At 43.1% G+C, this 15,444-nt stretch overlaps 1 protein-coding gene across 2 annotated transcripts in view; it reads right to left on the bottom strand.

Moving 5' to 3' along the window:
• Window positions 1-1,176: 1,176 nt before the first annotated feature.
• Window positions 1,177-15,444, bottom strand: part of naaladl2 (N-acetylated alpha-linked acidic dipeptidase like 2) — a 664,743-nt gene continuing 650,475 nt past the window's right edge. For both annotated transcript variants that reach the window (XM_008106012.3, XM_008106011.3), the window contains exon 14: window positions 1,177-2,736. In XM_008106012.3, coding sequence (XP_008104219.2) covers window positions 2,538-2,736 — 199 coding nt within the window. In that variant the 3' untranslated portion in view covers window positions 1,177-2,537. The remainder of the gene's footprint in view (window positions 2,737-15,444) is intronic.

The raw sequence follows: 15,444 nt of genomic DNA, 5'->3' as shown, positions 1-15,444 counted from the left end.
GAGGAAATAAGAAATCAATCACAAGATGTCTAGACTTGCTTCCTTTTGTTTCTTAATGGAACGTTTTGCTGTGAGTGAGAGACAAATGATTCCGCTTAATACCCTGGATGTATGTGTTTAAGTTTTAGAGCTTCAAAGATGAGGACAAGAGGGGGGCACTAGACTCATACTTAAATACTGGCCTTTACATTTGACCTAGCAGCAAATCCAATTATCAGCCACTCTTCTGTATTAAATAAAGAAGGTTACCATTATTTGGGACCTTGTCCTGTTATCAATCTCAGCAAAACTCACAGTGACCTTATAAGCACTTGACGGTAACAATCAATACTGGAATGTAGCTCACACTGACCTTTCGCAAAGGATTAAAAATGATCTGTGAGAACTTACTTCAGAAACATCCATACTTCAGAAAAGACCCATGTCACAGGCCTCTGGATAGTGGTAATACTCCCTTCCAATGGCTCCTTCCATTTTGTTTGCTCCTCACACTCGTAGGGAGTTTCACATCGGTATGCTCATAACCCAACAGAGATATACAAATATCATGAGCAGGGTCTTTCATAACTCCCCGGGGCCCCACTACATATTCACTTCACCACATGAAAAAGAGGGTCTAATTATTCAGTGTAGTGAAGAGATTTTCCTTCAAGTCAGAAGGACAGGAAAGGTGATGCAGATGGCTGGCTCTTGTTATCTCCAGTTATTTTTCTTGATTGTATTCTTTGCATTTTCTCTCTATAGTTTCCCTTGTTTATTGGGGAAAGCCTTCTGAAAGGCCAAATTGTTCTATGGTGGGTGTAACATACAGCCTGATTGTTAAACAAAGGGCATGAATCCTTTTGGGTTTTTTTAACTAGTGTAATCCATTGAATTGATTGTTAATTGATAAATTAACATGTAGTTCAGGGTTGGACATCTGTGCAGGAGGTGAGATCTATTTCTCTCCTGCACCTGACCAGTGGATATCCAGACCAATCTTGGATATCCACAGAAGACATAGCAACCATGTACTAATAATATAAGGCAGTTGTCAGTGAAAGAAGAACATACTTACAGTTGAAGTTTTACTGTATCCATAGAAACTTTAAAAATTAGTACTATGGCAACTAAAGAGAGCCCTCTTTGTTTTCAAAAATATCATAACCTGGATTCATTAGTCTTATGTGGACAAGACAGTTTTGGATTATTTTTATTGTTAAATCACCTGTAATGCCACATGGTAAATCATATCAGAAGCAGAAAAAACATTTGATGATCCTGTATTTCGTATGGTAGCGAGGGGGGGGGCGGGTTAGATCAAAATACAACTGGACATATGTAATTCTAGTGTAGTCAGGACATGTTTGAAGACCATCTTGTGTACTATATGTATCAGTCTTGTATTGAAGTACCTGCCTTGCTATAGGTAAAGGTTCCCCCTGACATTAAGTCCAGTCATGTCTGACTCTGGGGGTTGGTGCTCATCTCCATTTCTAAGCCAAAGAGCTGGCATTGTCCGTAGACACCTCCAAGGTCATGTGGCCGGCATGACTGTATGGAGTGCCGTTACCTTCCCGCCAGAGTGGTACCTATTGATCTACTCACATTTGCATGTTTTCGAACTGCTAGGTTGGCAGGAGCTGGAGCTAACAGCGGTCACTCAAGCCGCTTCCGGGATTTGAACCTGGGACCTTTCAGTCTGCAAGTTCAGCAGCTCAGCGCTTTAACGCACTTCACCACTGGGGTCTTGCTATAGTTGACAAAATTTGCAAGCAGCTCAGTACATAGAATTCCATGCAAGCAAATAAGTGGGGTGGTGGAAATGGAAGGAGACAGGCTGTGATACATCTTACCTTTGTGCCTTGAAACCAAATGAGCTACCAAAGATAGTGTGGTCCTCCTCTTTGTGCAGAACCAGCCCTTATGGAGTTACCCCCGGTACCAGATCATGGGTGATGGCAATTCAGTATTTTGTGGCCCTTGAGATATATTGCTAACTTCATGTGTAATAGAAGACACTTTCCTATCACCCATAATGGACAAAAATTCAGCTTTATGTCTAGTTGGTTTTTGTGCATAGATGGGTAGTAGGCTACAGCTTGTTCTTTATATTAGGCAGCAGAACAACTCAGAAGTTTGAGCTTAGCATAAAAATGCAGGTACCTGCTACATTTTTAAATGCTCACCTTCTCTTATCAGATGACTTATTTTTGAGGGCATATTTATACAAGGTTGGTAGATATAAAATTACAACAGAATCTATCAAATGGTAAGCCTTTCTCCCTCTCACACATTCAGAAATAGAAGTATGTGATGAACTGTCAACAGTGCAAAAGGCTGCTTTATATTCTAATGTAGAATGTGATGACTTGAAACAGGGACTCTTCCTCCTCCCCTCAAAAAAAATTGAAAACAAAAGAAAGATCACAACTTTGCAGATTTTTTGGTCCAACTCAAAATTTTCCTTTGCAAAATGTAAACAAAGTTCTTGATTGTATTTGGGTGTGCTATGTACACATACGCGTGTACGTAAATGTGCAAGAGAGAGCATTTCATCATTTATTTCCCACTAAGGCAGCCTCAAAGACTTCGAGTCCTGCTTTGAAAGAAACCTGAGCTGAATTTAGGGTGTTGAGCACTTTTGACAAGGCTGCTTGAATAGACTCATTTGACTGATGTAGCTTGCAGTGTTCCACCGCCTCCAGCAGTACTGAAAATTGGTGCGTCCTTTCATCCAGTCTGTAAAGGATGTTTCTAAAAGAGAACAATGAGAAATGGTAAATGCTTGGCTCAAAAAGATGGAAGCAGGTATCTGAAAATCGTCTGAAATCATCGATGATACCCCCAGGTGGCAGCCATGTTTTACAAATGATACACATTACCTACTATAACATTAACCCCCGGCAAGCTCACAAGCTGAATGTGTATATTTGTCTGCTTTCCCAGAAGTGTGCCCCTTCATCGCTCCAGGAGCGTCTATCTACAAATCTTATCAAAGGAAACATCGTCAATCAAGATGAAATATATATCACAAGCTCAGCTATGTGACATTCCTCACAGCTGCTAACATTTTCTCATTCAGAAAAAATAGCAGCCCAATCCCATGCTCTGTAGCCTTTACCCTTCACTGTGCTGTCTCGTTCCCCTTTAGCATTAATGGATATCTTAGTGACACCATACAACACTGCTCCAAGGAATGTCCTGAGTATTACTTATTGTCATGTCAAGAAACCTGGCATTACATGGTTGGGACAGCAAGCAACGAAATTAGATATGTAAATATCAGAAGAGGATGACATTCAGAAAAATTGGATTATAATTTGGTTTGCATTTTGTAGAGTCTACAGTAGAATAACTCACACAGTGGTAGGGTGACTCATCCAGATATGCTGCAGAAGAGTGTTCCCCCTCCAATCCATGAAACATTTGAGACTAATTGGTTTGCTTTTTTTACAGAGACATGATATGTATTTCATTCTGTTGCACAGCACCAGTTTTTTCTTTCTTGGAGCTTCTCATTGAACTAGATGAAAATGTTTCCATTTCATACTCTACTGTACCATCTATATTCCTCATCGGCCTTCCCAGAAAAACCCTGAACAATCGCTTGTCTTCAAAGACCAGTAATCAGTTATCAACTAGTATCCCCCATTCAAATAACTTATCCGCTTGCAGTTTCAACACAATGCCAAACTGCCAGGCATATATATATATATATATATATATATATATATATATATATATATAGCTTTTTTACAACACATTTTGAATTTCCCCCTTTTTAACTTTGGGTGGGTGATTTATTTATTATTATTCAAAATACATGAATAAAGGCAATCATTTATTTAAAGAGGGATATTACAAAATACAATTTGGCACACCAAAAGATGTATCTATGGAAAATAAAATTGTGACATTTAACACAAGCCATTTATATTCTTAAGGAAAGGCTGAGTTGTACCAAGGAAGCGAAACATAAGCAAAGTAGAAGGCAGCTCCATAATAGGGAGGCCATGATCAAGAAGACTTTGTGCTTCTGTGAAGAAACAACTATCCAAACAAGAAAGTTAGTTTAGCTAATGCAAAACAGTTAATATCAGTTAAGTGCTAACAGCTGTTAAGGCAGTATCAAACTGTATTAATTCTACAGTACAGATGCACCTATGGAGAGCTAGTGAGAGGTCTCCCTCATTCTTTTCATATTGCTGGTTGCTATGTATCTGAAAGCAGATGCTTCCTTATATGAGCCTTTCCAAGTCTGACTATCTTTGAGGGAGTGATTTCTCTCTATCCCAAACTCTTTCAGGCTCAGCTATTGATAATATAGATAAGAGCCTTCTTGGTAGCTGCTCCAGGACATTGAAACTATCTTCCAAGGGAGGCTCAATCTAATTTCTCTGTTCCTACTGTTTTTCCCCCCTCACTTGGCAGTCAAAGAACTTCCTGTTTAAACAAGACTTCAATTGTAACTGATCAGGGTAGAGGGATAAAGAATTAGGTGCACTGTTTTGAGTATGCAATGTGTATTTTACATCTTTAATTGTTTTAATTGCTAATGTTTCAAAAGTAGTATTTTAATTGGATCCATGCTTTGCATGCCATACTGTTTTGGATGTTCTGTTTTAATTTCTGTTGTAAGCCTCTTTGATTTCCATTTAGGGGAAAAGTAGAATATGAATAAAATAAATAAATAAATAAATAAATAAATAAATAAGGCACTGGTGTTTGATCTTGGAATAGAGAATATCAGGGCTTTGTTTGGTTGGCTGCACTGTGCATTTGCTTCTTCGTTTGGAAAGCCACTTCAAGCTTCACTTGACTATGTTGTATGCATCAGGTATTGATCAGGGCTCATTTACACTACACATCTACAGTACTATCTTCCACTCTACTGCCTTAGGCAACATTCTAGTGAATTCAGGAGTCTGGTGAGGCAATAGAACTTACCTGAGAACTGAAATAACCCTTTCAAAAATTCTAAATCCACGAATTCCATAGTAGTGAACTCTGGCAGTTAAAATAGAATCATAACACTATAATTATGTAGTACAGTTTCCTTTGGTTTTTATGATCTTAATACTGTATTTCATCACTTAATAGCCACACTTTTTATCCCTCTTTTTAATAGAGAAAAAGGTGTGTGTGGTGATTTTATTATGCAATCAAAAAGGGTTAGGGTAAACAACAACTTTGTCTGTCTGATCACCCAGCTGCCTCCTTTCAGGTATGGTACTTCTTTCACTCACTCACTCACTCACTCACTCACTCACTCACTCACTCACTCATCCACTCACCTGCCCACCAACTAAGCTTTCGGACTTAGCAGTGGGAAAATGTCCTGCCTGAGTGGGCAGGTGGGTGGGTGAGAGAGTGAGCAAATGAGTGAAGGAAGCTCCATGCCTGAAAAGGAATGAAGGGTAGGCTGGCGAAGCAGTACGTTGGGGTGATGAATCAAGGCTACGACTATTATGTGATGAAAGCCAACATTCTGATTTTGGGACCCAAAAAGTGGGGGTGTGACTATTATCATGTGATGAAATACGGTACACACACAACTCCATATGAAAACACTTCACATGCAGAACCATGTGGGCTCGGGCTGTGGCGCAAACTGGAGAGCAGCTGCAATCAATCACTGCAATGAATCACTCTGACCAGGAGGTCATGAGTTCGAGGCCCGCTCGGAGCCATGTTTGTCTTGTCTTTGTTCTATGTTAAAAGGCATTGAATGTTTGCCTATATGTGTAATGTGATCCGCCCTGAGTCCCCTTCGGGGTGAGAAGGGCAGAATATAAATGCTGTAAATAAATAAATAAATAAATAAACCATCTTTGAGTTTACATGTAAAGGCACCCAATTATTCATTGAATCAAACTATCGTTTCTAGTAAAGCAAAGCAGGATCAAACGTTTAAGTATATTTATTACAAATATAACAGCTCTACACAGTGGGTTTCCTTTAGGCCTTGGTGGGTCTGTTAGAGCAGGTAATAAATGTTATCTTAAAGTAGGTATAGTCATTATCCTAATTGGAGCAGTATGTAAATATCATAAATCTCTACCCAGGGGCACCTTTGATTGCAAACCAAAGTGTGTGATATTAGGAAATACTTTTAAAAACCCATGGTCAATGAGTGATTACAGCCAGGGCTTTATCCTCAAATGCTTACAAAAGATTTCATAAAACGACTGCATGGGGGAAGGAGAGAAAAGAACAAAAGAAAGCCGCTCAGCCAAGGCACTCCATTAGTAACTTAATTACATGACAGGCCCAGTGGCAACTCCAAATTAGTAATAAAACTGCCAGCGATAGTCACCCAAAAGACTACCAGAGTGTATTTTCTGCAGATTACTATCTGAGCGCCATCTAATTACTATTCGAAGAAAGGGATTGGCTAAAAAGAGAGAGAGAGAGACATGGGATAAATGGCAACTTAGAAAATGCATTCCTTTATAGCCTTCCATGTATAAAGAGCATTATCTTGCAAGCCCAAAGAGTTATCATAACAGGACATTTAAACATTTCTGTTGCTTCTTAACTGTGGTTGGGTACAAAACAAATACATCATTGTAGGAAGGCACTGCAGAATATACAGATTGGCAAAGTAAAGTCTGATCTATGATCAGCCTAAGACAGATAGCATCCTGGGTACAATTTGTTGCCCTATATGTTTTGCCATGACCAAAAGCCAAGCAGAATGGAGAATCTTACACTGAGGGCCCTTCCAGACAGGCCCTATATCCTAGGATCTGATCCCAGGTTTTCTGTTTATCCCAGCTTATCTGGCATTGGGGGCTCACATAATCCAGTTTAATGCAGAAAACCTGGGATCTGATCCTGGGATATAAGACCTGTTTGGAAGGGCCCTGAAATATCTCTTACCATGTTTGAGGACTAGCTGCCTAGTAGAAGAAGTAGAGCACTGACCATTTGCTAAAAATCTCAACAAACTTTGAGCCGTGACAATTACGGATGGAAAAAAAATGAGGTGTGACAATTAGGAATATTCAGAAAACCCTTTTGAGTGTTAAGAAACCCTGACAAGAATTCTTTACTGACAAGAATCTTTATAATTTAGGACTTATTCCATGCACATGGTTGTTTTGTGCAGGAAACAGGGATTTCTTTATGTAAAACACTATTTCAATCCATAAATATTAATTCTTGCATTGTTGAAAAGTATGTGCACCAGCCACCAAAATGGTGTTCACACCCAAAGAAATCACAACAGTGGTTTGATATTTATGTGATTAAAGTAGCATCAATACAATCCCCTCATCTAATCATTTTATAATACCTTACTTCAACCTTAACTATTTTGATCACGTAAATATAATACACAGAGACACTGCAACCCGCACAAAAAGATTCTTAAAAGGAAAGTGCAATGCATTATTGATGGCACTAATGAAATTACTACACACATCACTCATCCTTAATGGGTCCATTTCAGTGACACACCATAGCAACCTGAAAAGCACAGCAGCAAACTGGGAAAAGTAATTAATAACTCCAGACAGCAATTCTGAAGGAGATAAAACCTTTTCACAAAACTGACACATCAGCCTTGATAAACTAAGGCAAAAGGAGCATACAAAAGGAATTTTATTAACGGAAGAAGGGCGGGGGAGTCTTTATGGGCCAATTCTGCAACTGAAAAATGTGGTCATTGGTGTTAGAAATAATGGCTCTCTATTCAAACATTGTTCTTCATTAGCTGAAATGAGGATGGAGTCGGACCTATACCAGCCTGGAAGTAACCTGTATTACATCGTGCCTTCAATAAATCAAACGAGATAATGCTGTGCCTTTGCAAATGGCCTACACTATATGTGCCGTCCGCCGGACAATAAAAAGCTATAAAACTGAAACGTGCTGTCCTTTATCCGGGCGAACTGCAAATCCCTATAAGCTGTCCTATAGATATTGAACGACTGAGTCTGGATAACTTCAAAAAAGAATGTTTATTCATACAAGGTTGTAAACCTGGCACAGATCTTAAAGTTGCAGAAAATGAAACAAATTTCTATAGGTTTTAGTCACAGAATTATCCCTGGTTCCAGAAGGCAAAAGTGATTATAAAACCACTATACCCTAATCACGCTGCCTATATTAGAAGGAGAAACTCTTTCCTTCCCTATCTTTACAGCAAAGATTAGTTCTAGAAGCGATGGAATAACTCTGCTCCTCTAACTAGATTTCCTATTCCAGATCAATATAATTCAATACTTATCTAATTTGGATAGGCTTAGATTGGCCTGGTTTTGAGGATGATTTGTCCCAGTTAGCCTTGCACAGCTCCAGCACGTTGGAAGACTATAGCCAGAATGAAACTCTAAAATGGAGACTAGACCCTGGTAAAAAGGGCGGTCCTAAGATGTTGCACTCTTTGACCAATCACTGCAAAGAAAACTGCAGCCAGCTCTTGCAGATTCCAAGCCACCTTTCCTAGGCCTTTGCAGCCAGAGGCTCAAACAAAATATAAAGGAGGGAAAATAAACAAACGACCAATAGGTAAGGCAAACCATCATCCTGGGGGACGGAACACTCCCCGCTAAATTCCCAGGATGTGGGAATTTACCAATCAAAAACATACAAACACCTTTGTATACACAACAATACAAATACTAGAACTTTAAACATCTCCAATAAGCAACACGAGGTCACTAATTGGTCTGTCCAGGACAGACATTTTGTCCTTACTATGAGTCTTTACTTGAACTTTTCTAACCTTACCGTCAGGGCAAGGAAAGGTCTTTAGTATAATGCCCATAGGCCAGGCATAGCGGGGCAAGTCTTTGTCCTTTGGCAACACAAGGTTTCCCACCTTGGCATTGTCCTTTGGGTTTGCCAGAGTCTTCTGGTTGGAAGCTGGCTTAAGTATTCGGCCTTCCACCTCTTCCAGAAGTGGTTGGCTAAGGTCTGCACATGCAAAATTGGTGCCACAGTCCGACCAAATTAACTTAATTGGCCCTCTGAGGGCTATGAACCTTTTCAATGCATTTATGAATGATGAAGTGTCCATTCCCTCTGCAACCTCTATATGGACAGCTCGTACTGACAAACAAGTAAACAAAACCGCACATCTTTTGTTATTTACAACACCACCCCTGGTTTTCCTAGTGACAACCTCCCAAGGACCAAACACATCGATTCCCACATGGGAAAAGGGGGGGTCTGTCAAAGTCCTGTCCTGAGGTAACTCAGCCATCAGCTGACTCTGAGTCGCCGACATTTGACACACTTAAAAATAACACTGCTGACCAAACTTTTAGCATTTACCACCCACAGGCCTTCATTTCTAAGGGTCGCCTCAGTCAGAGTTCTACCTTGATGATGGATTTTCTCATGGTAGTGACGAACCAACAACAAAGCAATATGACTATTGGGGGGTACAATGATAGGGTTCTTTATACACACTTTGAGTTTAGCCTTAGCTAACCTCTCACCCACTCTTAAAATGCCCTCTTTATCCAGAAATGGGTTCAGCTCACACAAAAAACTCCGGCTGGGGGTGTCAAGCCCTTGTTCTAACCTGGCTATTTCTAGACTAAACTCATGCCTCTGAACTGACCTGAGTATTACTCCCTTAGCCTTCAGCATGTCCTGAACTTGCAAAGGCTGACTATCTTTGCAGACTAAGCGATGTATGAGCCTAGCAACTGCTCTCTGAAGACTGTGCCACTCTGAAAAACGTTCAAAATGGTGTCGTTCCAGACAAGATCTTTGGCCCATCTTGATTTCTGTGGTTGATTTGCAGGCTTTCACCTCTGCACTTCGTGAGACTTGAGCATTCATAATGTCCGAAAACCTTTGCTCATCTTTTGAGAGTGCTGTGGCTTCGTCTCTCTCAGAGACTTTGAAGATGGAGGAATACTCTGGAGTTATTGCTTGGCAGTAGACCGAGATATGACTTAGGCAACTGCGCACAAGTGTAGGACGTCCACCTTTAAGCACCTGTGCTTGATTGGAGTCCAACGACGATAGTGGGTGCATCTTGTTTATGCACACTGGGCCTATGACTGTCCAGCCTAATGGCAATTGTTGTGCGATAGGTGCACCTGGAGGTCCTTTAACTTGGTCGTTCACACAGAACAAGCTCGGGCAGTCCGAGCCAAGCAAAAGGGCAATGTCCACATCTGGCCGAAAGGCTGGTATAGCATTCTTTAGCCTTCGCAAGTGTGGATGAGCCTCCACAACTTCTCTGGTGACAATCTGCCTTTTGTTCCGGGGAATAGAGGAACACTCAATCAGGTCTGGCAACTTGAACTGTCTCTTCTGGTCGCAAGAGGAGACAACGAAGCCAGATGCTATGCGACCCTGCAACTTCTTTTTTCCTGCACACGTAGTCATAGTGTAGTCGACCATCTTGGTTTTAAGGTCAAACATGCGGAAGAACTCTGGAGTAGCCAGGGAGGCGTCGCTCTGTGAATCCAGGGCCACATAGAGTCTCTTTCTAAGCCAAGGGCTCTTGGCTGGATATACATCCGCTAGGCAGATAGGATGACAAACTCTGTACTGGTGCGAGTCAGAACACAGCTCTGTACAGGCGACTGCTGAAACTTCCACCTGCATCTCTGGTGCGGCTGGCTTGTCGGTGTCTTCGACTGCTGACTTTTCTTTTGGTGAAGCGTTCTCTTTGGGGTGGGAGATGATATTGGAGTTGTGCATTGCGGTGCAATGCTTGAGGCTGTTGCATTTCTCACACTTGATGTTTTCTTTGCAGTTGGATGCAAAGTGTGGAGTTGCTCCACAGCATCTAAAGCAGATTCCCTGCTTTTGAACTAGCTGTTGCCTTTCTTTGTATGTCTTTCTACTAAACTCCCTGCAGTTGGCCAAGCTGTGAGGCTTTTGGTGAATAGGGCAAAGCAACTCTTTTACCTCCGACCTGGGTTCGTCAGTCTTGAGTTGAGTTTCGACTGCCTTTACGCTGACAGGTCTATTGGCCTCTCTAGGTGGTTTCTTGTCCACTTCAGGTGCCTTCTCTGGCTGGGTCCCTTGGTATAAGGTGGGGAGGCCCGTCTGTGGATCATTCCTTTCTCTGGCTGCCCTGGTGATGAACTGGACCAAATGAGAAAATGGAGGGTATGCCTGGGAGTGGGCCTCCTTGTAGTTGAAGACCTCCTGTCCCCAGCGTTCTTGCAAAGTGAAGGGCAGCTTGGTCAAGATCTGCCTCTGGGACAGGTGCTGATCGAGGCACTTCAAACCGGGCAGTTCTGGATTCTCCTTGGCCGACTCTAATTCCGCAAGGAGATCGCTGAGGTCCCACAAGAGTTTGAAGTCTTTGAGTTTTAAAGCTGGGAACCTTTGGAGCTTGTCCATAAGAGATGCTTCAATCTCTGTGCTGGCCCCATACCTCTGCTGCAACCTGGCCCAGGCCTTTTCCAGGGCTTTGTCGGGATCGGCTACGTGGGCTGCGTAGATCTTCTTAACTTGTGAGGATGAGGCTGGGCCCAACCATGCAGCCAGAAGAGTCAGTTCTTCCTCAGGCAATAACTTTAAGTCTCTGATTGCTCTCTGGAAGGTGGCCTTCCAGAGAAGAAATTCCTCAGGCTTGTCCGAAAACTTTTCGACACCCTTGTCCTTAAGATCTCTTCTGGGACTTCTGATGATGGAGACAAGCTGGGACTCCGGCGTCGAAGGGAACAATTGAGGAGTTTGCTGTTGTGGAGTGGACTCCCACCGTGTACCTTGCGTCAACCTTTGGCCTCTTGGAGGGATGACATCGACCACTGACGAATCGATGGTTCCCTGTGCAGCTGTCTGTAGGGGCCAACTAGCGCTCGGCCTTGAGGCCCTGATTGACTGACCTAGGGTTTTAGCAGGAGGCACAGGTAGCTCGAGCAAGGGTGAGCTCCCCGCTATGACGCTCTGCTCTGCAGGAAACTCAAAAGTGACTTTGGGGCCCTGCTCTGGGTAAGGAGAGAAGTCTCCCTGTTCCTCATCCGAAAACTGGCTGTACATGCTGCCAAGGTGCGCAAACACTTTGGCAGAAGGGTCCTGTATTGGTAACTGGCTTACATTTTCTTCTGTGAGTGGCTCAATTAGGGCCTTGGCCAAAGTCTCAGCCCTTACCCTTTTGGCTGCGGCATCCATCTTTATTCTAAGCATCTCTATACGAGCCTGTTCTATTTGCATTTCGCTTTGTCTACGGGCCTGTTCTATTTGCATTTCGCTTTGTCTTTGGGCCTGTTCCATTTGCATTTCGCTTTGTCTACGGGCCTGTTCCATTTGCATTTCGCTTTGTCTACGGGCCTGTTCTATTTGCAGTCGTTGCTCTTCTTCTTTAAAGGGAAGGGTGAGATCAGCTGCCTTAGCATCAGCCTCCGCCCCCGCTACCTTGCTCTTTAGCTCCAGACGTGCAGCCTCCTTAATGTGCAAGGCAGCTAGGGAAGAGATGGCACTCCCAGCAGCAGAAGACTTGCTAGAGTGGCTGTGTTTAGACGATGCACGCTCCCTTAGTTTAGATACCTGGCTAGAGCGGTTGGACTTAAGACTAAGTGCCACAGCAGGTGATTTCAAAAGATTGGTCTCATGGCTGCATAAGGAAGCTAGGATTGCCCTCACCCTATTTTCTTTCTCATTAGTGTCAGCTAAAACACTCCCTATTTCTAACTCTGAATCCTTGGCGTTAATGCGCTCGGGGACCTGGACTATCTTAGACACTAAACCCCTCCAAAGACCGAAGGCTTCTTCGAGGTCTGTCTGTAATATGGCTGGCACCCTTGTGATACCCAAGCTCTCTATTCTGTCCATTAATGTTGTGATGCGCTCCCATGCCGAACCTAACCTCACATGGAGGAGCTCCTTTTCGTCTATTAGATGGGCTAGCATTTTGGCTGAAGGGTGCTTTATCCTTTGGGGCCTTTCATTCCTACTTTCAGCCTCAGAAGGAGGTATACCATCTGTATCATCTTGAAATTGCATAGACATTATGTATTCTTAATAGCAAGTAAATTTACAACAAAGGCAAATGCAATATACCTGCAAGTAAATTTACAATAAAAGCAAATTCAATATATAATACAATTCACAGCACTTAACCATAGCAATATATATCACTAAGTAACTATACTTTACAAAGATTGTGACCTTTGGTGCCAGACTTTGGTGGGCAAGCTGCAAAATGTCAACTGACAGCAACTTGCCACTTGATACCTCCCTTGCCCGAGTGACGTAAACTGCCAAAATGGCGACTTCGCCAAATTTTCAAGCACCTCGTGCTCTGCGGCTCGAGGCCTGCCGCCGAAGGAGCACCGAGGCTGGCTTTGGAAAGGAGGAGAGAAGAGACGCCTCCTCCCCGCTGTGAAGGGAGGTCACCACCGCAGGTCGATGAAGCAGGTCACCACCGCAGGACGATGAGGCAGGTCACCACCGCAGGACGATGAGGCAGGTCACCACCGCAGGACGATGAGGCAGGTCACCGCCGCAGGTCAATGAGGCAGGTCACCACCGCAGGACGATGAGGCAGGTCACCACCGCCGGACCATGAGGCAGGTCAAAGCCGGCCGAGTGCTCCGGCCGAACTCCTGATGAAGAGGCTGTCAAAGCCGGTTGAGTGCTCCGGCCGAACTCGCAGCAGCGTTGCCAGGCCTGTCCAGGTTCTAGCCTGGTTCTGGTGGGCTCCACGCCTCAGAGCCAGCCAAAGAACTGTCGCTGGTGCTCCGCGGCTCGAGGTCTACCGCCGAGGGAGCCCTGGACGTTGCTGGGAACTGCACAGCCTGTGCAAACCCAGAAAGCCACTGGGCCACGTGCGCACACGCGAGCCAAATAGCAAGGAAATAGAGCCCCACTATTTGACTCCTTCGGGTCTGAGAGCGGGCTCCACTGCCTCAGACGCTGGTAGAGTCTTTAGGTATGCAGACTGAGCTCAGGCGGAAAAGCCGCAGCCTATACTAAAACTTCCTAAACTATAAAAAACTATAAAGCCGTGCAAGCTAGCTGAAGCGGAAAAACCGCTGATCTACCTCAAAACTGTGCCGTCCGCCGGACAATAAAAAGCTATAAAACTGAAACGTGCTGTCCTTTATCCGGGCGAACTGCAAATCCCTATAAGCTGTCCTATAGATATTGAACGACTGAGTCTGGATAACTTCAAAAAAGAATGTTTATTCATACAAGGTTGTAAACCTGGCACAGATCTTAAAGTTGCAGAAAATGAAACAAATTTCTATAGGTTTTAGTCACAGAATTATCCCTGGTTCCAGAAGGCAAAAGTGATTATAAAACCACTATACCCTAATCACGCTGCCTATATTAGAAGGAGAAACTCTTTCCTTCCCTATCTTTACAGCAAAGATTAGTTCTAGAAGCGATGGAATAACTCTGCTCCTCTAACTAGATTTCCTATTCCAGATCAATATAATTCAATACTTATCTAATTTGGATAGGCTTAGATTGGCCTGGTTTTGAGGATGATTTGTCCCAGTTAGCCTTGCACAGCTCCAGCACGTTGGAAGACTATAGCCAGAATGAAACTCTAAAATGGAGACTAGACCCTGGTAAAAAGGGCGGTCCTAAGATGTTGCACTCTTTGACCAATCACTGCAAAGAAAACTGCAGCCAGCTCTTGCAGATTCCAAGCCACCTTTCCTAGGCCTTTGCAGCCAGAGGCTCAAACAAAATATAAAGGAGGGAAAATAAACAAACGACCAATAGGTAAGGCAAACCATCGTCCTGGGGGACGGAACACTATAATATTCCATAATCTAAAAACTAATTTTATTTTGGAAGTAATTGTATTGAACTATTTCAGAGGTTAAGCCCAAGCAGAAGTTAATGGTAGAGTGACATGGGTTCTCTGTTTGAAATTAGAGCAGTAGGAAAGAGGCACTGGATTCACAAATAGTTGGGAAGCGAAGTCAGATAAAGTTAATCTGGGGGACTGCAGCTTCTGGAATCTCTCAGTCAACACAGCCACTGCCATTGTTTGGATGGAGGTGGGATTCTGGAACTTGCTGTCCAAAAAGGTAACCCATCCAGGATGTGAGCCATAGCACAGCTGGAGAATATTTTTTTTAACTTCATCTCCCACCACATTATTATTGTGGTGTCACTGTCTGAAGAGGAATTGCTGTACAAGGTGGGGTAGGGCACAGGAAAATTGTGCCTGAAAATTAGAAAGAAGCAATGAACATTCAGAGTGGCATGTGTAGTCCAAAAATCAAGTGGATGTTCAGTACTGATTTTCCCATTATAAAGTGGGCAATGTGATCAAATGGCCAACCAGCTGTACAGCTGAGGTGATATCAGATCCTGCTGAAGCTCTCCTGGCACTTGTTGAAAGGAACAGCACAGATATAAAGAGGTTTCAGACCCCAAGCCTGGAGCCAAGACCTTTCACCATCTGAAGTGAAAAAATATGCCCCCTGGCCCCAGAAAATGTACACAGTAACAAAGAAGAAGTGATTTATTTTGACACCATAGGCTGAAAACCCTACCAGCCCCTCTCCTTTCCCCTGG

Source organism: Anolis carolinensis, chromosome 3, assembly GCF_035594765.1.
Source record: "Anolis carolinensis isolate JA03-04 chromosome 3, rAnoCar3.1.pri, whole genome shotgun sequence".
Lineage (NCBI taxonomy): Eukaryota > Metazoa > Chordata > Lepidosauria > Squamata > Dactyloidae > Anolis > Anolis carolinensis.
The sequence above is the reverse complement of the archived record's forward strand: the minus strand, read 5'-3'. Positions and strand labels throughout refer to the sequence as shown.